At 35.8% G+C, this 25,327-nt stretch overlaps 1 protein-coding gene across 1 annotated transcript in view; it reads right to left on the bottom strand.

The window, feature by feature from the left end:
• LOC102962797 overlaps positions 1 to 25,327 on the bottom strand; it is a 178,914-nt gene that overhangs the window by 149,171 nt on the left and 4,416 nt on the right. Inside the window, exons 3-5 of the mRNA XM_007078743.3 lie at positions 6,839 to 6,987; positions 3,717 to 3,789; positions 3,211 to 3,321 (exon numbers count right to left, since the gene is read on the bottom strand). Coding sequence (XP_007078805.3) covers positions 3,211 to 3,321; positions 3,717 to 3,789; positions 6,839 to 6,969 — 315 coding nt within the window. The 5' untranslated portion in view covers positions 6,970 to 6,987. The remainder of the gene's footprint in view (positions 1 to 3,210; positions 3,322 to 3,716; positions 3,790 to 6,838; positions 6,988 to 25,327) is intronic.

Here is a 25,327-nt window from a genome sequence, read left to right as displayed (position 1 = left end):
TGCAGAGAAAGGGCTCCAGAAATCTGCATGGAGATCTCTTTGAGCTTTTTGCTGACTATTAAACTATGCTTTACAGAGGGTGAAACTCCATGAGGCCATGCAAAGAATAACTGACTAGGGAAGTATAAACTGAATAGTTCTCACAGTTCATACGGGGACAAGAAATGTTCAAGTTCCAGTTAAAGGGAAGAGTCCTCATTGCCACCTGACACGTTCAGTGGAGACACCAGAGGAGTCACACTTTAGTAATAAGGATAAATGATCCTGAGTGAAAGTTAGTCTAAACTTGATCTAGCTTGATACCAAGCCTTGAAAGTATGAAGCTGATCTACAACTTAAATGCCTGTCAGAATAAACTCCAATACTCTTTAAAAGGAATTTTAAAAACCAGCATTCATTGCTGGAGGGGTTGTGGGTGAGAGGGGTGGGCTGAAAGCATAAGGGGCATTAAGAAAGACACTTGTTGGGATGAGCACTAGGTGTTATACATAGGGAATGGATTTCTGGAATCTACTGAAATCATTATTGCACTATATGCTAACTAACTTGGATGTAAATTTAAAAAAATCAGCATACAAAAATATAAGATTGAAATGTCCAGTGTCAAAAAAAAATTACTAGACATGCAAAGAAGCAGGAAAATGTGACCCAAAAGCAGGAGAAAAATTAATGAAGAGAATCAGACCCAGAAATGGCACCAGTGATGAAATTAGCGAATAAGAACTTTAAAAGAGCTAATATACTAATATGCACAGCATGTTCAAGGACTGAAAGGAAGGGGCACCTGGGTGGCTCAGTCAGTTAAGCATCCAACTGTGGCTCAGGTCACGATCTTGTGGTCCGTGAGTTCGAGCCCCACGTCGGGCTCTGGGCTGACAGCTCAGAGCCTGGAGCCTGCTTTGGATTCTGTGTCTCCCTCTCTCTCTGCCCCTCCCCTGCTCACATTCTATCTCTTTCTTTCAAATATAAACAATCATTTTTTTATAAAAATGATTAAAAGGAAAATGTGAACATAATAAGGAGAGAAATGAAAAATACCAAAAAAATCAAATAGAAGTACAAAAGAAAACTACAATATATGAAATGAAAAATTCATTGGATATGATTAACAGCAGCTTAGTGCAGAAGAAAAGATTAGTGAACTTGAAGATATAGCAATAGAAACTATACAAAATGAAGCACTGAGGGAAAAAAAAAGACAGGATAAATTAACAGAGCTTCGCTGACTTACAGAATGATACAAAGTGATTGAACAAATGTCTAATCAGAGTCCCAGAAGGAAGGAAGGAGATGGAAAATATATTTAAAGAAATAATATTTGAAAACTTTCAAAAACTGATGAAAATGATAAAAATCACAATCCAAGTAGGTCAACCGACTCCTAGCAAGAGAAACATAAGGAAAAACTCATCAAGGAATACCATAGTCAAATAGCTTAAAACCATTAGAGAAAATCTTTTTTTTTTAATTAAAAATTTTTTTAATGTTTATTTTTGAGAGAGAGAGCAAGCACAAGCAGGGAAGGGGCAGAGAGAGAGAGGGAGACACAGAATCTGAAACAGGCTCCAGGCTCTGAGCTGTCAGCACAGAGCCCGATGAAGCGTTTGAACTTGAGAACAGCAAGATCATGACCTGAGCCGAAGTTGGATGCCCAATGTACTGTGCCACCTAAACACCCCTAAGAGAAAATCTTAAAAGCACCCATAGAACAAAAGGACACATTGTGTTAGGAAATGAAAACTATCTATGCCAGAAGACAGTGGAGCAACATCTTTAAAGTGACAAAGGAGAAAAACTATCAACCTAGAATTTTACATTCAACAAAAATACCTTTCTAAAATGAAGGCAAAATGAAGACTTTTTGCAAAAAAAAAGCAAAGACATTACTCATGGCCGATCGGCAGTACAAGACATGTTAAAGTCTGTTCTTTTTTTTTTTTTTTTAAGTTTATTTATTTATTTTTGAGAGAAAGCAAACACAAGCAGGGGAGGGACAGAGAAAGACACAGAATCCAAAGCAGGCTCCAGACTCTGAGCTGTCAGTACAGAACCCAACATGGGGCTTGAACCCACAAACTGTGAGATCATGACCTGAGCTGAAGTCAGAAGCTTAACTGACTGAGCCACCCAGGCGCCCCTAAAGTCTGTTCTCTAGGCAGAAGATAAATTATATCATATGGAAGCTTAGGCTACACCAAGGTTTCTTAAACCCAGCACTATTGACATTTGGGACTGGATAATTCTTTGTGGTGTGGCTATTCTGTGCATAGTAAAATATGTAGCAGCATCCCTGGCCTCTACCCACTAGATGCCAGTAGGAATCCATTCCTCTCCCAAATTATGACAAAATGTCTCTAGACGCTGCCACATGTCCACCATCTCCAGTCTCCCCTTCTCTCCGCTGACAACCACAGATATACACAAAAGAATGAAGAGTGCCAGAATGATAGGAAAGTGAATCTTAGATGACGGTAATGACAAAAGTTTAGGTGGCAAATAGAATCTCAACATCTTTTATTTCTTTGTGATTAATTTATTCTTTAATTGCTAGTTGCTAATGAACTAATTTGCATGCAGAGTGAGAATATAACTCATAACATAAGAGTAAAGAACAAAGAGTTTTAAAAACCAAAGCAATACATGCTTATTATAAGAAATTTAGAAAATATATAAAAGTAAAAAGAAGAGATTCATTGTTCTGCCTTCCAAAGATAGTGATTGCTAACATTTTGGTCTATGTCCTTTAAGTGTTTTTTCTATATATTATATGACCATTATTATGACACACACACACTTTAGTTTTTGTCAACAAATATTACATAATAACAGAATAGTTTCTTATGCTAAAAAATGTTTAATGGTAGAACAATATTCTATCCAGTATTATGCTATTTTTCTTAACTCTCCTATTGTTTGATATTTAGGCAATTCTGATTTTTTCACTTTTATTGTAATGTTGCAATAATAATATTTATGGAAAATGTTTTCTACCATATTTTGAGTTATTTTCTTAAAATACATTTTCAGAAATATATTCCCTAGCTAAGTCAACAGCTTTTTGAGGGCTGAGACTTTCTTAGTATTGTATTGCTTCATAATACCAGCACAGGGAGTAATTGATAGCAACTTAGTCAATAGTTTAGTGAGTATAACTAAATTTCTATTAATTTCCAGATCTGTTTTTCAAATTGCAGCATGACTCTTACTTACCTGCAACAGAAGCAAAGGTAAATTTTCAGGAGTGTACTCTCTTCTTAGGCAGCTCTCTAGCTCCCTCTGCATGACATCTGCTTGAACAACAAGGGGCTTTGACTCAGCCACCTGAACCCCAGGCAGCAGAACAGGCAAACAAAGAAATAAGGAAGAAAAATTACCATTGTTTACGACAGCAAATGATATTCAATTTCTGATAGTTTTTACACAACATGTTATACTGTTATACCTCTGTTTCCAAATAATGAATTGTAATAGCACAAATCAAGAAACTGTAAAATTTCAAAACATCACAAAAAATAGGTATCTCCAAAGAAGTAGTGGCCTACTCTGATCTAGCAGTGAGCATTGGGCTGTTTTGCTCTCATAACACTGTCAGTAACATCAGCTGGTGTTTGCTGAAAATAAAGTTTTCTTGCTAAATGTTTCAAAAAGTTAGCAAAATCCAGTGTATTGTTGTATTACAATACAATTGTGTATTACAATTACACTCTCCTACTCACCTGTAAAGTTTTCTTTAGAGCCAATTCCCTTTCTCTTCGAAAGTAAGAAATGTCCTTGGGCATTCGAATAGAGCTGCAGAAAGATTTATGCAATAGAAGCTGTAATTATAGAAACTGTAATAAACCAAATTATAGATAGGCCCTGATTACTCTTCAGAACTGCTCATTTCTAAATAACTATGTCATATTATACTGGATTATTGAGAGCATGTAAAGACCATGTGCTTCTGTCTTAGTCTGAATCTCTCTTGTGTCTAACTCATGTTTGCTAAGCCTTTCCATGGGCCAATTTTCCTTTCCTTCACTCTAACATGGTTTTTCCTACTCTCCTTGATTTACCTCTCTATTTTCAATTCCAGAGTACCGGAAGAAGCACAATGATTAAGATTCCCCCCCACACACATATTTCCTCCAGTAACCTCATCTCTAACGAGTACTATGCTTATCAGACATCTCTTTCACCCTACACAAAACTAGTATCAGTTTAAACAAGATGTTTTTATTGTTGTGTTCTTGCTAATTTATTAAACATGAAATACTTTGAAAATTATTTTAACTGAGTTGTACTGTATGAACCTAGTCACGAAGGAGTTGTTTGCACCATGGGCTCTGATATGAGAAGGCACAAGTAGCACAGCCGTGGGGCCCAGTAATGAAGGGGGACCCTGTGAAAGGAAGAAGGGAGCTCTCCCCATTGGGGGTAAGATACACTCCAAGGCTTGGCAGCTTTGGGAACATCAGAGTACAGCAACCCTGGTATAGACATCACTTTCTCAAGATAAAACTTTGCAGACATTGGCAAGGAAGCCACAGCAGGTAGCTGTGAAACACATGTGAGAAACCACCTAGAGATTTGAGAGGGATTGTAGGCAATGAAATTCAGGTTAATGTTGTTCATATGACCCTATTAGTCCCCATGGGTAGGTTTTAAGGAAAGATGAAAATAGACTGTTAGTTTGTATACTTGTCAGCAGTCCCTCTACCCCCACTTTAGGCAGTGGTCCTGTGAAAAGACCAGACAGGAGGTCCCTCAGCTACATAAGTCTAAGCAACTCACTGAGCCATTTGTGTTGAATTCCCAACTGAAGTTGGAGATAATGCCTCCCTATCTCCTCATATCTTGGCTTTGATGAAAAAAATGAGGCAAGCTCTGAAAAAGCCTTAAGAGTAAAAGCACTAATAAATCAAAGCTGTAGTTTCTGTGATTACTGGGTGCCTGAATCCTGGCTGCAACCTCATGGAGGTGGAGAACCAGTAACCAACTAGAAAGGGAACAGGCAGTCAGGGAAACAGAAGAAACCCATCCCTTTCCTTCCCTCTTGTCTTCTGATTTTTTTGGCATGCTGGAAGATTGAGCAGTGTCCTGGGCTTAGCTGCCTAAACCTTCTCTTATTCAAATCATGTTTTTCATCTCAGTTCATCTCCAAGTGTCTATGAATGACTTAAAAGAGTGGTGTGTACCTGAACCCATAAAAATCCACCCATGTGTTCAATCTAATATTGTTTATTCAGCATACAGTCATTCACCTATTCACTCAGCCAAGCACTTATGAGACATTTAACCACTACAAAGACCTGGGTTTGGGGGTAAACTGATAATAGATAACCAGAAAAAAAAAAAAAAAGAAAAATTACCAAGGCACCACTATACTACAGTTCTTAATACATTTTTGAATCTAGTGGGCAATGAGAATACTAAAGTGATTATTTGAAGTGTACATTTTCCATTTTCCTTGGACTCCAGAACCTAGCACAACACCTGGCAAATAGAAGGTGCTCAGTATTGATCGAATTAATAAGTAGATTCTTCCAGGTGCAGTGATAAGTGCTTTGGGGGGAGTAGAGAAATACAAGTGTCCAGAGATTTCCCATCACTCTATTCTAAAAAATAAAAGAGACTTCAGGAAGACTTTCTAACACAATGTACAAAGATCAGACACTTGTTTGACCCTGAGACACTGAAGCTGTAACAATATTGACACTTGATCTTTGTACAGTGTCTTCTAGTTTTCAAAGTGCTTTAACATGCATTACCTCACGTGATCCTTATAATATAGGCAAGGTACATATTTGTAACCTCATTCTTCACAGAAAGAAACCAACGTTGAGAGAAATAATGACCTGCGTGGTTCCATTACCTTTTCGCTTCATCATACAATCTTTGATCTGCTTCCTACAACCAGTGGCTTCAAATACAAATTATAAAACACACTAAATACTAGTTCTTCAGAATCATCTTTGGAATGAGGTAGTAATGCATGTATTTACTGCTTCTTCCCCTGATCTTCTTTCCCCAACCCTCACCATCCACATTGTGTTTACTTGGCTATTCAACCTAACAGGGACCTCATATTGTTCCTCTTGACCAATTGTAGCAATAATAGAAAGAGAGGGATTTGAAGATCCTGAGCCCATGAGACTTGCCACTTAGGGGCTGATCTTTTTACCTTGTTTCTTCAAAAGAGATTGCTATCATTGGATGCATTTACCTATAGAAAAGCTCCTAATAAAACACCATTTGCAGAATTCATTACCAAATATCTAGCATTATTTCAGTTTTTATATGCCTCATCAAAATCAAGGTCAAATTCAATTAAAATATTTTTGGAAAAATGAGACCTCTTTGCACTTAGCATGATTTGTATAATAGCATCTGGAACTTTAAATTTTTGTTTATTTTTTTTAATTTTTGAGATAGAGAGAGACAGAGCATGAGCAGGGGAGGGGCAGAGAGAGGGGGAGATACAGAATCTGAAGTGGGCTCCAGGCTCTGAGCTGTCAGCACAGAGCCTGACACGGGGCTTGAACTCACGGAGCATGAGATCATGACCTGAGCTGAAGTTGGACGCTCAACCAACTGAGACACCCAGGCACCCCATAGGATCTGGAACTTTAAAACAATGGTATTTGTGAGCACTTTTCTATTTTCCTTGGTAGGATATTGCCTCTAAATGTCTTAGCAATACTAGAATACAGGAAAAACTCATGGCCAGCCGTAAAATCTGAGCTTGAGATAATGCCAATTGTCTATATAAACAATAAGAGGGAGATGATAGAGATTATGGGGTGAAAGTGGGAGCTGAAGCCCCTGAAGACCATGCCTTCTCACTACTACTATTTACCTGTAAGCTTGATGAGTCTCCTGTTCTTCTATCTCAGACTTTAGTTCAGTCAGTTGCAAAGCCAGTTCTTTTTCTAACTGCTGGATCCTTTCTGTGGAAGCGATCTTATACATTTCATCCATGATTTGCATTTACTGTTTTACCATATCCTGAAAAACAAGAGTACAAAGTTTCTGTGGCTGACTGACTCCCTTGGTAACCTTTATCCAGTGTATGAAACTTTGTCCCTCTTTCTTCAAGAAGTCATGCCAACTTTGTGATAATGTATGCTTTTGCAATTTGAGGAAACAGGCTGACTAGACTGTTGTCATTTATGATTTAATTACCATTTAGTAAATAGTAGAGAAAACAGAAATCAGAACCTCCATTGACTATGTTCAGCCCAGTTCACCTTCAGAAACATCCCTACTCGAGCTCTGATGATGGTGGTTTATTAAAACAAGAATGCCTCCCTCTGGCCCAACCTCTGCAGTCTTCATAAAGGCTTGTGGGAATTACACACTAAATGTTATTAATGGTGGTTAATGTGGTTAAGGTTGACTTATAGTATCACTTCAACTGGAACAAACAATAGGTGGGTACGGGATCCCTCTACATGCCTAGAGCATTTCTCCATAAGCCTTTTTTGAAGCCATGGACTTCTGACTAGGGAGAACATACTGAGGATGGAAAGCAACCTAATATGATCATGATCTTTGCACTTTGGGATTTGCAAGAAAGTCATACTTATGCATTTAAATGTGCTTTCTTTACTCTGAATGCTTATATTTGGCATACTGCTTTTACCATTAAATAAAATAGTTGATAATGCTTCAGTCCTACCCCATCCAGTTCACAGCCTGTCAAATACAACACAGTTATTTACTAAGAACTTAGTCAGTAATTCTAATTACAACACAAATTAACTGCATGACCTAGAATGGAACCCACGATTTGTAGGGGATTCAGAAGATGATGTGTTTCCTGTGCTACTGCTGCTACTGTCCTGGATATGTGGGATAAAATAATTCTTGGGTCACATTAGAGAGATTTAAAATATTTAACCCTTCCCTTTTTTGCTTTGACATTTCTAGATTTTCATTTTTTCTTTCAGAGATATTTCATTTTCACAAGTTAATCTGCTGTCATTCCAACAAATAATTAAGCTGTAGAGATGTTTTGTGTAGAGGCTTCCTTTGGGGCTTATTTATTCTTTTTATAAATATTAGGAATGGAAATGAGCATGCATGCTCAGTCTAGGTTGTGAACCTGCTGGGTAATAAATCTGTCATGTTTGGCACACTGCTGGAGCTCAAAAAAATGCATTGATGTTCCTAGCAAAAGTAAAATGTTGTTGTGAAAAATATTTGCCACTTGGCAGTGTCCTTTCAAGTTGGGCAAACAGTGAAACAGCTGCCTTAACAGCTGCATTCCAATCAGCAGCCAAGAGTGGCAGCAACACAGGCTGGCTGATTCTTCTTCCAAAGGATGGACATTCTGCCTTCATTTCCTGATCAGTTTCAACACTTCGCAGCTCAGAAATGAGAACATTTAATCCTGCATCGTTTAGCTCACTGCACAGTGAAGTAAAGTATTCACAAAATTAACATCAGGAGAGGTCAGCCTTTGACAACTATCCATGAGATGAATCCAACCCAGAGGAATCCATGCCTGTTGACCGCACACATCTAGTGCCAAAGAGATAAACAGCTCTGTGTATTGGAAGACGGGATAGGGTGGATCCCATTAGTGAGTACCTACCTGTTCTGTATCAGGCAGGCACTGGGCCCTCTTTTAAAGTTCCCACAAAGAGAGTCTCAAAATTATTCAAAAGCTTTTTTAAAAATAAGTAAATTTAATTAATTATTGATTGTAACAAATAAAAAACCTGCTTAAAAATGGTAAAATCTAGGGGCACTTGGGTGGCTCAGTTAAGCATCCGACTTTGGCTCAGGTCACGATCTTGTGGTTTGTTGAGTTCAACCCTGCATCAGGCTCTGCAATGACAGCTCAGAACCTGGAGCCTGCTTCTGATTCTGTGTCTCCCTTTCTCTGTCCCTCCCCTGCTCACACTCTGTGTGTGTGTCTCTCTCTCAAAAATAAATAAAAGTTTTTTAAAAAGTGGTAAAATCTAAGCTCTCAGACAAAGATAGTAAGATTAGCTTGAGCAGTGTTTGTGGGTGTTCAATGGGTGGTTAAGGTGGGCTTTGATAGACTTAAAGAAGGCATGTTTAGAAGAGAAATACTGAGTAACTAGACTCTTCAGGAAAATACTGTGTCAAAAACTTCAAGGTGACTGACTACTAAAAGAATAAAAATGCAACACAGACCCTCTCAAACAAGTAGAGGTGGGAGGTAGGAATGAGTTTAATAAATCCAACAGAAATCAGGAAAAGAGAGAAAAAAGAAAAAAAGTATGGTAGAGATAAGTTCAAATATATCAATAATTATAATAAATGTAAATGGATTAAGCCCATCTATCAAAGTAAGATTGGTATTTTTTCTTCCTTAAATGTTTGGAATAATTCACCTATGAAACATCTCAGCCTGAAATTTTCTCTATGGGAGGTTTTTAAATTACAGATTCAATCTCTCTCTTTTTTTTTGATGTTTATTTGTCTTAGAGAGAGGAGGGGGGGCAGGGGCAGAGAGATAGTGAGACACAGAATCTGAAGGAGGCTCCAGGCTCTGAGCTGTCAGCACAGAGCCCAACACGGGGCTCGAACCCACAGACTGTGAGATCATGACCTGAGCCAAAGTTGGACGCTCAACCAACTGAGCCACCTAGGCACCCCTACAGATTCAATATCTTTAACAGATTATGATTATTCATATTTTGTATTCCTTTTTGTGTTTATTTTAATAAATTTTTAAAAGAACATTTCATTTAAGTAGATAATTTTTTTGGCATAAGTTTGTTCATTCATAATATCCTTTCATATTTTGAATAGCTTTTTAAAGATATAATTAACACACCATACAATTAAACCACTTATAATGTACAATTCAATGATTTTTAGTGTATTCACAGTATTGCATAACCATCACCACAATCCATCTCAGAACATTTTCATCCCCCCAAAGAAAGCCCATATCCATTAGCAGTTTCTCTCCATTTTTCTGAGTCACCCTACCCCTAGCAATAGGCAACCACTAATCTACTGTCTATCTCTATAGATTTGCCCATCCTGGCAATTTTATATAAATGGGATCATCCAATATGTGGTCTTTTGTGACTGGCTTCTTTTATTTCACATAATGTTTTCAAGGTTCATCTCTGTTTTGGCATGTATCCAGTTAGTTAACATACAGATAGATCATTCATTTTTATGGCTGAATAATATTCCATTGCATGGCTATACCACATTTTGTTTATTAGTTCATCATTTGAAGGAGATTGGGGTTGTTTCTAGTTTTTGGCTATTATGAATAATGTTGTTACGAACGTTCATGTAAAAGTTTTGCCAGACTGTCTTTTAAAGCAGCTGCACCATTTTACATTCTCACCAGCAATGTGTGAGTGTTCCAATTTCTCCACATCTTTAACACTTATTATCTTTTTTATTTTAATCATCCTAGTGGATGTGAAATGGTATCTCATTGTGGTTTTGATTCCCATTTCCCTAATGTCAATGATGCTGAGTATCTTTACATGTGCTTGTAGGTCATTTGTTTATCCTCTTTGGGGAAATGACTATTCAGATTCTTTGCACATCTTTATTTTTTTTATTTTTGAGAGAGAGAGAGACAGAGTGCAGGTGAGGGAGGGGCAGAGAGAGAGGGACACACAGAATCTGAAGCAGGCTCCAGGCTCTGAGCTGTCAGCACAGTACCCAATGCAGGGCTTGAACCCACAAACCGTGAGATCATCACCTGAGCTGAAGTTGGATGCTTAACTGACTGAACCACCCAGGTACCCCACTTTGCCATTCTTCTAATTGAGCTTTTTGGTTTTTTTACTAATGAGTTACAAGAGTTCTTTATATATTCTAGATACATATTTTATCAGGTACATTATTTGCAAATATTTGCTCCTGTTCTGTGGGTCTTTTCACTTTCTTAATGCCCTTTGAGTCTTTTTACTAGTTTATTATCTGTAGGATGTATAGTGTTGTCTCCTTCTACATTCCTACTATTGATAATTTCTGTACTTGTTATTTTATCTTGATCAGTCTTATTAGAGATTTAATAATTTTACTAAGTGAGCCATATTTAGTTTTATTTTATTCTAACAATTCTTTAAAAAAATTTTTTTTAATGTTTATTTATTTTTGAGACAGAGAGAGACAGAGCATGAGTGGAGGAGGAGCAGAGAGAGAGAGGGAGACACAGAATCCGAAGTAGGCTCTAGGCTTTGAGCTGTCAACACAGATACCCACGCGGGGCCCCAATGAGCTGTGAGACCATTACCTGAGCCTAAGTCAAATGCTTAACCGACTGAGCCATGCAGGCTTCCCTATTCTTCTTCTTCTTTTTTAAATGTTTGTTTGTTTTTGAGAGAGAGAGAGACAGAGCACAAGCGGGGGAGGGGCAGAGAGAGAGAAGAAGACAGAATCTGAAGCAGGCTCCAGGCTCTGAGCTGTCAGCACAGTGCCCCACGCGGGGCTTGAACTCACAAACCGTGAGATCATGACCCAAGCCGAAGTCGGACAACCAACAACTGAGCCACCCAGGTGCCCCAAGTTTTATTTTATTCTAAATGTCTGTTTATGTCTGCTTTATCTTTCACTGATTTCTGCTCATTTATTATGATTCATATATTATTTACATTCATTTACTATACCAATTAATTCAATAATACCAATTATATTGAATTATTATTCATTTATTATTATTTACATGTTTTTTATTCCTAATCATTTATTATACATTCTTTTTAGTATCTTGGATTTAAGCTCTTGAGATTAAAGTTTTAGACCAATAATTTTTAACCTATCTCCTAAATGCATGCATTTAAACTATAAATTTCCGTCCAAGCATTGCTTTAGTTACATCACCATTTTAGATGTGCTTTCATTATTTCTCATTTTAATATTTTCTAATTTCCACTGAGAATTCTTCATTGACATGTAAATCATTTAGAATTGGTTCCAGTTTTTGGCTTCAGTTTTCAATGTGATTCCATTGTGGCCTAAGAACATAGTCTGCATGATTTCAATTTTTGAAAATATTTTAAACTTGCTTTCTGCTAACATATGGTCTATTTTGGTAAATGTGTCATGTACTTTTGAATATATATTCTGTTGTTGGGAGTGGTGCTCTACATAGATCAGTCAGATTGAGTTGTTTCATAATGTTGTTTAAATCTCTTATATCTATATCTTATATCTTTACTGATTTTTTTGTCTGACTTTTAATGAGATGTTGAGATATGTACATTAAAATCTTTGGCAATGACTGGTTTTTGTGTATTTCTCCATTTAGTTCTGATATTTTGGTTTTACGTATCTGAAGTTATTATTGGCTGCTAGTAGGACTGTTAGGTTTTTTTTTATTGAATGAAACTTTTGTCATTATGACATCTTTCTTCATCTTTAGTAATATTTTTTTGTAAAATTTTTAACTTTTTAATTCATTTTTGAGAGACAGAGTGCGAGTGGGGGAGGGACAGAGAGAGAAGCAGACACCGAATCTGACATCTCTAAGCTGTCAGCACAGAGCCCAATGGGGGTCTTGAACCCACAAACCATGAAATCACGACCTGAGCTGATGTCCAACACTCAATTGACTGAGCCACCCAGGCACCCTTTAGTAATACTCCTTAAAGTCAAATTTATGTCTTAGTAATACAATCACAGAACATTTTGGGTGGGTAGTGTTTACATGGTGTATAAATATATATATATATATATATATATATATATATATATATATAAGTTTATATATACATATATATTTAAGTTTATATATACATATATATTTAAGTTTATATATATATATATATTTAAGTTTATATATATATATATGTATATATTTAAGTTTATTTATTTTGAGAAAGAGCATGAATGGAGGAGAAAGAGAATCCCAAGCAGGCTCTACTCTGTCAGTCCAGACCCTCATGTGGGGCTGGATCTCATCAGCCAAAATTAAGAGTGCAATGTTTAACCTACTGAGCCACCCAGGAACCCCTACATGGTATATCTTTTTAATCCTTTCAAATTATCTGTACCTTTTTGTCTCTTAAGTCAAATCTGAAAATCTTTTTAATTGAAGCATTTAATTCATTTACATTTAATGTGAGTACTATTATAGTTGGGTTTAAGTTCACAATCTTACTATGTATTTTATTCATTTTATTTTTCTATTTGTCCTATGTATTCTCTCTTCCTTTATTCCTTTTTTCCTTCATTACTTTAGATTATTCAAGTTTTTTATTATTGTTTTCTCTCTTCTATTAGGTTTTTAATTATACTTGTTTGTTTTCTTTTGGTTATTACCCAGGGCAATGGTTCTGAGACTTTAGTGCGCATCAGAAACACCTAGAGGACTCTTCAAACATACAATTTCTGGGCCCCACCTCTGAAGTTTATAATTTAGTAGGTCTGGGGGAGGAATTTTTACTTCTAAAAAATTCCCAGATGATGTTTATATTGCTTTATACTGCTACTTTGATAATACTTATACTTTGATAATCATTCCTTTAGATTACAATATGTATCCTTGGCTTGTTACAGCCTACCTTAAACTAGTATTTTTTTTTAACCACTGTCCAAAGAATAAAAACCTTACAATGGTTTATGTCCATTTACCTCTTTCCTACAATTCATGCAGCTGTTTTTTTTTTTTACTTTACTTCTGCATATAAACTCCACGTTTTATTTTTGCTGCTTCGAAACTCAATTTAAAAAATTTAATCACATATTTATCTTTTCCACTGCTCTTTTTTTTCCTGAGGACCCACGTTTCCATTTGAGTTAATTTTCCTTTATCTAAAAATAACTACCTTTAATATTTTTTATGGTGTGGGTCTGCTGATAATGAATTCTCTCAGCTTTTGTCTGAATAAGTATTTATCATGATCTCCAAAGGATATTTTAATTAGGTATATAACAGATATTTTTTTTTGTAGCATTTTAAACGTCTATTCTTTTTTCGCTTCCATAATTTCAATCAGAAAATCAGTCATCTGTCTTATTGTTCCTTTTTTAGAAAGTAATATGTCTTGTTTTCTCTTGCTGCTTTGAAGATTTTATGTTTGTCTTTCAGCATTTCAGCTGTAATGTTTTTAACTGTGGCTTCCTTTGTATATATCCTCCCTGTGTATTGGGGTTCACTGAGCTATAATGTTTGGGTTGATAAGAGTCATCAGTTCGGGGACTTTCATGACTATTATCTCTTCAAATATTGCTTCTGCTCCATTCTCTCTCATTCTTATCCTTCTAGGACTCTAAACATACATTTGATTACTTCACTATATTCTTTTACTCCATTTAATTCATCCCATTCTTTTTGTCTCTGTGCCTCATTTTCAGATATTTTCTATTTTCCTGTCTTAAAGTTCACTGTTTTTTGCTCAGTCTAAGCTCTTAAAACTACCCAGTGAATTCTCAATTTTAGCTGTTGTATTTTTAAGTTCTATAATGCATATTTTTATAGATTCCAATCTGTGAAAATTATGCATCACTTTATCCAATTTTCCCATCTTTTCCTCTTTTACTGTGTATGTGTGCATATGTGCATGATATGTATATACATATGTACATAGTAATTATTTTAAAGTCCTTGTCTGCTAATTCTAACATCTGGATCATCTATGGGTCTGCTTTTACTATCTGCTTTTTCTCTCATCACTCATACTTTCCCACATCTTCTCAAGTCTTATAGTTTATTATATGCTATGTTTGGTGTATAAAAGAACCAATGGGACTGATAATGTTGTTATTCCCCCCCTCCCCCTTAAAGGTTCTCCCTTTATTCTGTCAGATGTATAATTTGAAGGGCTAGTCATCTTAATCCCATCAGGAATGGAATTAGATTGGGGCTGGATTCTGGTTTTAGTTAGACTCAGTTTGCCTCTTTGTCCTTTTTCTTCAGGTGTGGCTCACCTGGACTTCTGATTGACAACTTGGCAAGTCTCTCTCCTTCACCCCTTAAACACTATGGGAGAATCATAGTGTTTATGATTTTAGAGATTTTAATTTAGCTCATTAGCCTCCTACTTCAATGCAGCTTCAAAATCTGGCAAATGTCTTGAGAGGGAGAACTAGCCAAGTATATCATGTTAGCTTTCTGTTTCTGGTGGGATTTTGTCTCTTAATCATTGTGGACAGAGTTAACTCTGCCCTTCCAATCCAGTTTCCTTTGTGAGTGTAGCCTCCTGAGGTTTTTGACTGATAGCCTGGCTTTTCTCTTTCTCTTCATCCCTGGCATTCTGTCCTTCAAAGGTTTTGAGCTTAGTCCCCCACAACATCAAGTTCAATATCTGGTGAAAACTTGAGGGAGAGATCTGTCATGTTTGACACAGTCCCTGTTTCCAGAAGGAATTTACCTCCTAAGCACCAAAAAATTGAAGATTTTTCTGGGCCAGTTCTGGGCCAGTTTTATACTCTAACGTTCAGCAAATATCCATGGTATATTTCCAACTTCTTTAGATTCAAATCTGCTATGTTTGCACCCAAGGTCTTCAAAAACTCACCTGGCTTCTCTTTGTCCCAGTAGAGTCTCTGTGCCAAAAACAGAGTCAATATGACCAGAATTTATCTAAGGATTAAAACATCTAAGGAATATCTAAGGAATAAAACATCCAGGGATTGTCAGCTCACTCATGAGAGCTCTTCCTTTTCTAGAAATTTAGTTCATCTAGGCTTTGTTGTGTCCATGACTTTCCAATGACTTTACACATATAACTTCATAATTTATCTGTTTCAGTGGACGCCTCGTCTTTCTACTAAATCCTACCTAAAGTAGAAGTCTCAATAGTTACTTGAGAAGTACCACACATAATGTATTCTGATATTTTCTACTCTATTTCATTAAAAAATGGGGGCATCTGGATTGCTCAGTTGGTTAAGCATCTGACTCTTGGTCTCAGTTCAGGTCATGATCTCATGGTACGTGAGTTCAAGCATTGCATCAGGCTCTGCTCTGACGGTGCAGAGCCTGCTTGGGATTCTCTCTCCCCTCTCTCTCTGCTCCTACCCTGTTCACACACACACACACACACTCTCTCTCTTGAATTAAATAAACTTTTAAAAAATTTAAAAAATAAAAACAAACTTCTGGTCACAATTCGCTACTAATCAATGTCAGGATCCACTAATGAATCACAGCTTCCATCCTGAGAAAAGCTGGTCTAACAAGTGTCTGGGAAAAACCAAGGTGTCTGGCTGTTTGGAAGAGGAGGTTCATCAAAGGGATATGGATTAAATGAACCTAATCCTCTTAGTATTTACAAATTCTTGAAGTATGGAATTCTACCTGTATTTTTTCCTTGAGTCTGACAAAGTCAGACTCAACTTCTCACTGAAAGGCTTGGCAAATTTAATTTTGTTCTACCCCTTCTCTCTTTTTCCTCAATCAAAATCAAATTTTTATGATTTGTCTTAGTCATTAGTATTATAATCCCATTAATCCAAAGTTTTTATTATTTTGTCCACAGAGATATGGCAATTTCTTTTTAAAAAAACCTACTCTCCAAACTACCCCCTTAAACTTGGCCTTTTCCCGCTGTATTGTTAGTTCTTTTCCTTTAAGTTATACTAACTACCTCAGTATTTGTTTGTGAACGGGTTTTCAACTACCAAGGACCAAAAGAAGCATGTGTTGAAGCAAAACTTGACACATTGCTCTGCTGCGTCAGTGTGTGTATACATCATAATCAGAAAATAAAACAACTTGCACTCTGAGAGAAACAAAACAAGGAAACAAAAACAGGGTCACTGTGTCTAGTTCACTGTCCCCAAATAAAAGAATCCTTAAGTTTTGTTTATAAGTATTGACTCCCTCATAAACACAATTTTATCAACTTTTACAATGTTGATTTGTGATAACCTTTGTAGCTGTGACAGCCATTTGAGAAAATTGCTCTTTTCTATCATGAGCGGACTAACTACAAGCTAATAGTATTGATAATTTTGTGGGGTTGTTCCTAACATTTTAAAAAATATTTTTATTTACTTATTTTAGAGAGAGAGAGCGTGAGCAGGGGAGGGGCACAGAAAGACACACAGAATCTAAAGCAGGCTTCAAGCTCGGAGCTGTCAGCACAGAGCCCAATGTGGTACTCAAAATCACGAACCATGAGATCATGACCTGAGCCAAAGTCGGACGCTTAACCAACTGAGCCACTCTGGCGCCCGCCCCCAACTCTTGTATTTTTTATCTGGCGAACCAGTCCTTTTATACTTGGGAGTTTCTTACAAAAGTTTCTTAAAAGTAAACTTTTCCTTAATAAGTGCTTTGTCTCTGAGTATCTCCTTGACAATTCTATAGATTCTACCAAGATTTTATGTATTTATCTACCAGGGGTAAGTATTCGCCAGCCAGAACCAAGTAAACTGTAACTTAATGGTTCTTTGAGTTATAACTTTTTCCAGTCCTAGGGTGAATCTTCTGTGGAAATAGGGTTTTAATTTAGTTGATTCTATTTCTTTTTTATAACTGTTTGGTTTTTTGTTTCCTGGTTAAGTCTGGTTTTCATGCTAGTTCTGATTTGTACACAACCACTATTTCTCTTTTGGCGGCAGCAATGTTGGTAATACAGTTTTTAATGGTCTGTCTGGTCCTTATGAGGTAACATATGACAGTGTATTTGATTGTATTTTACGTTTGTCTTAAGCATTCTGTTAGCTCCTGTCATTGAGATACATCTTTCTTTGCCTTTAGGTCTTGAGAGCTTGATTTAGTCAAACTGATGACTGGTTTCACTAGTAAGTTGGAAAGTTGCTCATATTACTCCCCATAGTACTCATTTATTTCATTGCTGCCTTACCACTGGTGAAACCCTCTATGCTGTTCTCATGTTGTGTGCCACTCTGATTCAAATCAAAATAAAAATATTTTCGCGCCCACTGGAGTGAAGAGCAGATATTGGAAATCTGGAGCTGCATCAGCCAGTGAGATTTTGTACTTGGATTACATTTGATCCATCTGTGGCTGATGTTATAAAACCAAGCTGTTGGTTCTTTTAGTGTATTTTTTTTTTAAAGCCTTCTTTCCTCCTCAAAAAGGAAGGTACAGCTTTCTACAATAGTCTATTTATAATTATAAACTTTCTCTGTCCCTTGGGATACTATTAGAGACGAACAGGCCATAAGAGCTGTCATTTGAACACACTATATAAGGATATCTAACTCCAACAGACAAATTTACCATGAGAGAGGACAAAATATACACAATGAATAAAATTTGAAATTGTTTTTAAACGGTTTTAGAGCAAAGGGTAGAGACTTTGTTTTGCTTGAATGGTACAAGCGTTCTACAAATAAGCCTGAATTTGTGATGGAGAGAGAATGATTGCTTTTGACTTGCTTAGAGCTTAATGATCCCTGCAAGAAATCTAAAAAGTTCTGGGTGCATAACTTTTACTTTCTCTCCTCTCAAAAGAAAATAGGAAAGCATAAATAAATGAATAATCCAGGTAAAGATGTACAAAAGAGCTTTGTGCCCCAAAATAAGGTGTTAATAAATCTAAAGTTGTGCTTCTAGCTCAACCCACAATCTGACTGGAAAATTACTACAAAAATAGCCTTGTTTACAAGTTGACAAGATAAGTAATGAGATGCAAATTGACAGCAGAGAGAAAAATAGAAAACTTTAGTACCTTTAAACAAAACTTGAAGACTTCCTAAATATTTAGTATGAAAAACAGAAAAATTTAAGTAATCATGTTCCTAATGAGCATGCAGTTGGACAAATTAGGCTTGTTTAATAATGCTGTTTTAGATGTCTCCTTTCTGATTTAATTACAGTGAGAATTAAAATGTTGTATACTCTTCTAACTTATGCAAGACAGGTTTGTTTTCTCATGGAAAGCCTAAATAATTATACTTTATAGATACTTTTCTAATTCCTAAATGAATATTAAACTGAGTTACTTATTTAATTAGTAATCTTTGGATATAAATTATATCTAAGCAAGTCATTTGTACAGAACAAAATAAATACTAAGTCAACAAACATAGTTTTTACATACACTTGCCTTTTATTTTTATATATTTTAAGTGACCATTAATTAGTAGGTTGAAAAGATATATATGAAAAACTGAGGTATGTTGGTATACATGTTCTTTTTTGAAAGAAATGTTTCAAATTGCCTGTAACCTTCTTTAGTCACTTAATCATATCTTTTATCCTCTGGTAACTTTTTTTGATATGGCATTTCCCAAATTCAGAATAATAAACTATTACTGTGTCTTCTATATAAAATTTTCTTTGGGGTTTCTCAAACAGTTGCTAGACAGCTCCAAAGTTTTGCTAATTTATCCTATAAAAGGAAGAATACTAAAAATCATTAGATATGTTTGGTATACTGCAGATTTTTATTAGCTCAAAACTATTGCAAAAGTCATCCTGCTTATTGAGTCCTACATATGAAAAGAACTTGCACAGCAGTTCAGAGGAGCTTAAACTAAGTTAATTACATTTAAGTAAATGTATTACTATAAATATAAAATAAAGATATTTTTAGCAATTGTGTAACTTTCAGGTTGGCCAGAAGCATACTCATGTCTCTATACAAAGATTGGCACAGTAACTATTTTTTAAACTTTATTTATTTATTTTTAAAGTTTATTTGAGAGAGAGAGAGAGAGAGAGAGGGAGAGGGAGAGAGAGAGAGAGAGAGGGAGAGGGAGAAAGAGAGAGAGAGAATTCTAAGCAGACTCTGTGCTGTCAGCATGGAGACCTACGTGAGGCTCAATCTCATGAACCATGAGATCATGACCTGAGCCTAAATCAAGAGTCAGATGCATTAACTAACTGAGCCACCCAGGCACCCCCCAAATTGATTTTTTTAAAGGAATATTTTATTTGCAGTTGACAATCCTAAAAATATTTTGAGATAAAAGAACCTGGAGACTTTTTAATGCCTACTCAATCCATAAATTATCCTCTCAGGATAATAATTGACTAAATCCTTATAAAATGATTATGTGTTACTTCAGAAAAAAGATTCTACTCCCCACTATTCTAGTATTGTTGGCCTTTACAAAATTAACCTAAGCCATTGAGCCCTGTCATCCACGGACAGTTTCTGCTTTTTCATCAAGTCCCCATGATAAGATACAGAGCAAAAACGGAGTCTTCTGGAACAAACATGAAAAGAATGAAAGCCTCAGTAAACACCTTACCATACTGGTAATTGTTGACTCTATAGGGAGCGGACTCATGGAAACAGATTTTTCAGTGTAAACTGGTATCAGCATGACAAAAGGATACCTGTCAGACTATCAAAAAGATAGAGTCAGGATTTCTAGGATTCTTTAAATCCAGAAGCAAATGACTTCAAGAAATTGAGTGCTTCACCTCAAATCAGAAAAACAAGAATTTATCACCTAGGACTAAATGAGTTAATTCTGTGAATGCTTTCTTTCTAAGGGACATACATTATTTTGATCTATCTATTGGCTACACTTATATAAACTGGTAGAAACATTCCTTAAATGGTATTATGTTCCAACTGACCCTTCAGAATTACAGAAAAAAAAATATTTGGAAATATTTAACGGAATTTATAAGTAAGAGACTGGCAGGAAAACAAAAATAATGATTCTGGAGAAAATCATATATCAATGTACCACAAAATGGTAAAAATTGTTAAATATTATACAAAATGCCTTTACTAAGTTTCCTTCCTTTTCATAGCCATGTAGCTATTTAGCATAAGTTCAATCAAAACCTGTTCTCCTTACTACCAAGTAGTAATTGAAAAATTGCTTTACTGTCTGTGGCTATGCCTCAAATCCCATTAAAGTAGGTATGGCAAGCCCATTACTAAACAAGTTCCAAGCAACTTGACTGAGGTGAACTGAATGGCCCTTGGCTTAGGATTTCAGTATAAGAGCTTATGGGAGCAGTATCTTACATATAAAGGAATGACAGCCTTAAAGACTTTACAAAGTCTCCAAAGTTAATCCCTAAATTGTGGTATCACATGTCTCTAGTTTCACTAACCAGATTATAAAAAGGTCTCTGTGCATTAAGCATCACCTTTTGTCACATCCATATAATAAAACTGACCAAATAACACAAAATATCAAAGTAATGATACTGTATCATAAAATCAGTAGACAAATTCATGTGGTCAGAGCCATGCTTTAGGAGGAAATTTGGAGGCAAAATTTACATCTTAACCAGATTCGTAAGCAATGCACATCACATACCAGAGTAGAAAACAAAATGAAACAACAGTGTAAAGGGTCAACACAACATGTCTAAGTTGTGTAAACCTTTCACATTCCAAAGAAAGGTTTGGTCTTTACTCAACTCCCAGGAGATGACCTCTAAGGCCTTGGAATATCCTGCCTGATGATGTTTTTGTTTACCTAGGGACCGCAGGCCTCCCAGATAGTTCATGCTAACAATGTGATTTATGGTCCACTATGGCCTTAGGCCATGCAGTATCAGCTTGACCTACAGAGGGGCTGGAGACTGAAGGTTGGCCATATGAGCAGTCAGCCATGCTTGTGTGATCAGTCCATACTGAAAAACCTGAACACCAAGGCTTGGAAGAGCTTCCTTGCTTGGCAATATTGCAAGCATATCACCACACATCATTTCGAGGAGAATTAAGTGCTTGTCTGCATGATTTCACTGGAAGAGGACAACTGGAAGCTCATGCCTGGTGTTTCCTAGACTTTGTCCAATGTCCCCTTTCCAGTTGCTTATTTAAATCTGTATTCTCTTGCTGTAATAAACCAAAACTGTGAGTACAACAGCTTTTCTAAGTTCTGTGTGTTGTTTTAGTGAAATCATTGAACACAAAGGTGGTCTTGGGGAATCCCTGCAAACTTACTTTGCAACCTTGAGATAAAGTAACATCAGCAAACAATCACCCTGTCTAGTTCTTGCTCCTCAAGTAAATGAAATCTTGAGTCTTTCTTGTAAGTTACTCTCTAATTAAAACAACTATATCTCTGATTTTGGAAATGACTGAAGATATGTGATGACCTTTTTGGATACGGCAATTATGTGAAAAAAGTGCTGTTTTCCACCTTAAAGACAGTGCATACAAACTTGGTGACCTTGGTAAATTTGCAGGTATCTTTTTTCCTCTAAATGCTTGTCATATTTTTAATTTGTTAAGGCTGTCCTTCTAAAGCTTGGACTCCCTTGTAGATCTTCTTTGCATATGAACTCCTTTTCTTTTCTAAATGCTTTAGTCTCTAAGTGGCTTATGTTTTATTTCAGCAGCTGGAAGTTTGAATCAATAGCATTTTAGTAGACTCGTTAAGAGAAACTCTACTTTTTCTGGAACATTCATAGGAATGTTAGGAAGTTGCTCTGAGAATTTGAAATCACAGGCAAATATCCTACCCAAATACCAAAGGCACAGCCTTCCATCTACTTGAAACCTATGCTATAAAAGAACAAAAAGAAAAGTACTTTATCTGAAAATTTAGCTCAGTGCTCATATCATAAGAGAGAATCAAGATATGTATTAACTGATATAAATTCTCAAGCAGATAAGTTATATACATAAAAATATAGAATAAGTTTTTAACATACCATTTAGTTTTGAGATTAAAGTAAAAGTAGAAATTCCATACCTAAAAATAACTTATTTTAACTCTGGTACTGAATTTCCCAGCTTTAAATTTGTTAGCTCAGTTTATTTTGGGAAAAGCAAAGATAATGATGCTTTTTATGTTGTGTTCAAGCATTCAATAGTTAAGATATTAATAGCATTATTCTCTCATATGTATTACATATTTTAGATTTGGCTGTCTCTGAAAAGATATTTTTAAGGTATTAAACATTTTTCTTTTGCTAGAAATTATAAACTATAAAACCAGAAATGTTCCATGGAATTCTCAGGAGTGTTTTTAAATTTAATTTTAAATGGGTTTCCTGTGTACCAATATGATTTATGTTTTAAATAACACATTTGTAAAGTTGAAAGGACCTACAGTGAAAAAAAGTGAAATACTTTCCAGTTCAGCAAGAAGATTCTGGACAACTGCTCTGTAAACATCAATCTTATATTTCAGACAAGAAATGATTCACATTCTGTACTAGTTCAGTAATAGATTTTTCTAAGAAATACAAGTCAATGTACATTTAACTTCAAAGAAAACTAACCAAAAAAATACCTTTCAATGATTTCTGAACTTATCCTAAAATTTACTTAATCAGGCCAACTAAAATTAGGTCAACAGTGTATTATTTTAGCTATGACTAGAAGGTCTGTTCATTTTACAATCTTCCTTTTAAGATCTCTTTATTTAAGCAACTTTAATAATTTGTAATGAATAAACTTTTACAAGTAGGTAGAATCCCATTATAATGAACATCATTCCAGTGTTCACTTCCCTATGGCGTTTCTCCCTATGTTCTAACCATAACCCAGAGCTGATATGGCTACAAAGAAATACATTGAAGAGGATATCAAAAGTCACAGAAATACAGCCTCTTAGTAGTACTTTATTTAATGAAGCTATTTTCCAGGTAAGGTTTCTTTTTTTTAAATTTTTTAGTGTTTATTTATTTTGAGGGAGAGAGAGAGACAGAGTGCAAGCAGGGGAAGGGCAGAGAGAGACAGAGAGAGAGACAGACAGACAGACAGAATCTGAAGCAGGCTCCAGGCTCTGAGCTGTCGGCGTAGAGCCTGATGTGGGACTCGAACTCACAAACTGTGAGATCATCACCTGAGCCGAAGTTGGATGCTTAACCGACCGAGCCACCCAGGCGCCCCTCCAGGTAAGGTATTTATATATTTCACCCACTCACTCATTTAAAAATATTCTATCAGGTCTAACGCTCAGTAAAATGACATAACTTTAAAGAGCACCACATTGATAGTATATCAATTTTTAATTTTTTCAGTGCTGTTGAATGTTGATGTTCAGATTTGACATGCACACAGTTTTTCTCTCATAAATCTCGTATCTTTATGAATTTAAAAACTACCCAGAGGTGCCTGGGTGGCTCAGTTGGCTAAGTGTCCGACTCTTGATTTCAGTTCAGGTCATGATCTCATGGCTCTGCGTTGGGCATGGAACCTGCTTGGGATTCTCTCTCCCTCTCTTCCTCTGTCCCTCTCCCACATGTACATGCATACCCTATCTCTCAAAAAAATTTTAAAAGTTAAAAATTAAAAAAAAATTGAAATTAAAATTACACACACACACACACACACATGCACACACAAAACAAAATGTCTTAAGCACCTGCAGAACAAATTTCTTTCCTACCCATAGGACCCATGCTTTGCTAGACTGCACAGAAGCAGTGACTAGATAGAAACAATGGATGAAGAATAATGAGGTCATTTGTTAAGGGATTCACTTTGAATATATTTATTTGGGCCCACATTAGAAAAGTGACATTTCTCTAATATAGGTTGGTTAGTATTTGAAAAGAGTGTTCTATAGGCCAGTAAATGTAATGGTGTTAAAACAGGACATCTATCTGTAAAATATAGAAAACACATCTGTAATAGTATTTCTGGGATAAATAGTAGATTGCCATAAACCATAAGGGATATTTGGGAGTATTCCTAATTTAAACTGGCTATCTTTCCTCCACATCTTTCAAATACATTCCTTTTAAAGATTTATTAAGAGCCAACTTCTTCTTCCTTAAATAACATTTAGGACTACATTTTAAATTATTATCCAGTACTCACAGAGTTTCACAAAAATATTGACGACCTTCTCTGTGTGTGATGTACCCTGATATTTTCAATGCTATTCTAATATCATTTAAAAAGTGTTCATAGTGACCCACTAAATGGATTTCACAATCCATTAGTAGGATAGGACCTGCAGTTTGAAAAACACTGACTTGGTCCAACCTATGGGGAAGCTGAAGTGTGAAGGAATTGAGTGGCTTAAATTCATAAGAAAAGTGAGTGGTAATCATTTGCATAATTCTGTGCAAGTCAAAAACTATTACTTTTCTGTTTTAGTCTCAGTCATTATTGCTTGATTTTTTTTTACCTTCTTTATTCTCTACTCCCTTATTTTACTTCAGTGTTTCATACCTATTTTTTCTACTCGTGTCTTGATACATGGTTATGTAGACAATACATCTTTGAAATTTATATTAAGTGAACTAGTATCTTCAATCAACAAGAATTAAGAATCCTAGTCCAATACTGCCATGAGGTGAAAAAGCAAATGAAAGCTATATATATCAAGAAAAAAAATGAAGAAATACAAATAGGCCAACTTTATCTATCAATAGATGAGAAATTTAGTAGACAAATATTTAAGCATCTTCTCTGGGATGGTCATTATACCTCTATGTCAACTATTGTTTTCTTCCTTCTGTTATATTTCTGTACAGTCTCCTCTATCAGACTTTAAGCAACGTGAAGAGAGAATTCATGTATAATGTGTCTTTGAATCT

The sequence above is a fragment of the Panthera tigris genome, chromosome B2, assembly GCF_018350195.1.
Source record: "Panthera tigris isolate Pti1 chromosome B2, P.tigris_Pti1_mat1.1, whole genome shotgun sequence".
Lineage (NCBI taxonomy): Eukaryota > Metazoa > Chordata > Mammalia > Carnivora > Felidae > Panthera > Panthera tigris.
This window is presented reverse-complemented; position numbering and strand designations above follow the sequence as displayed.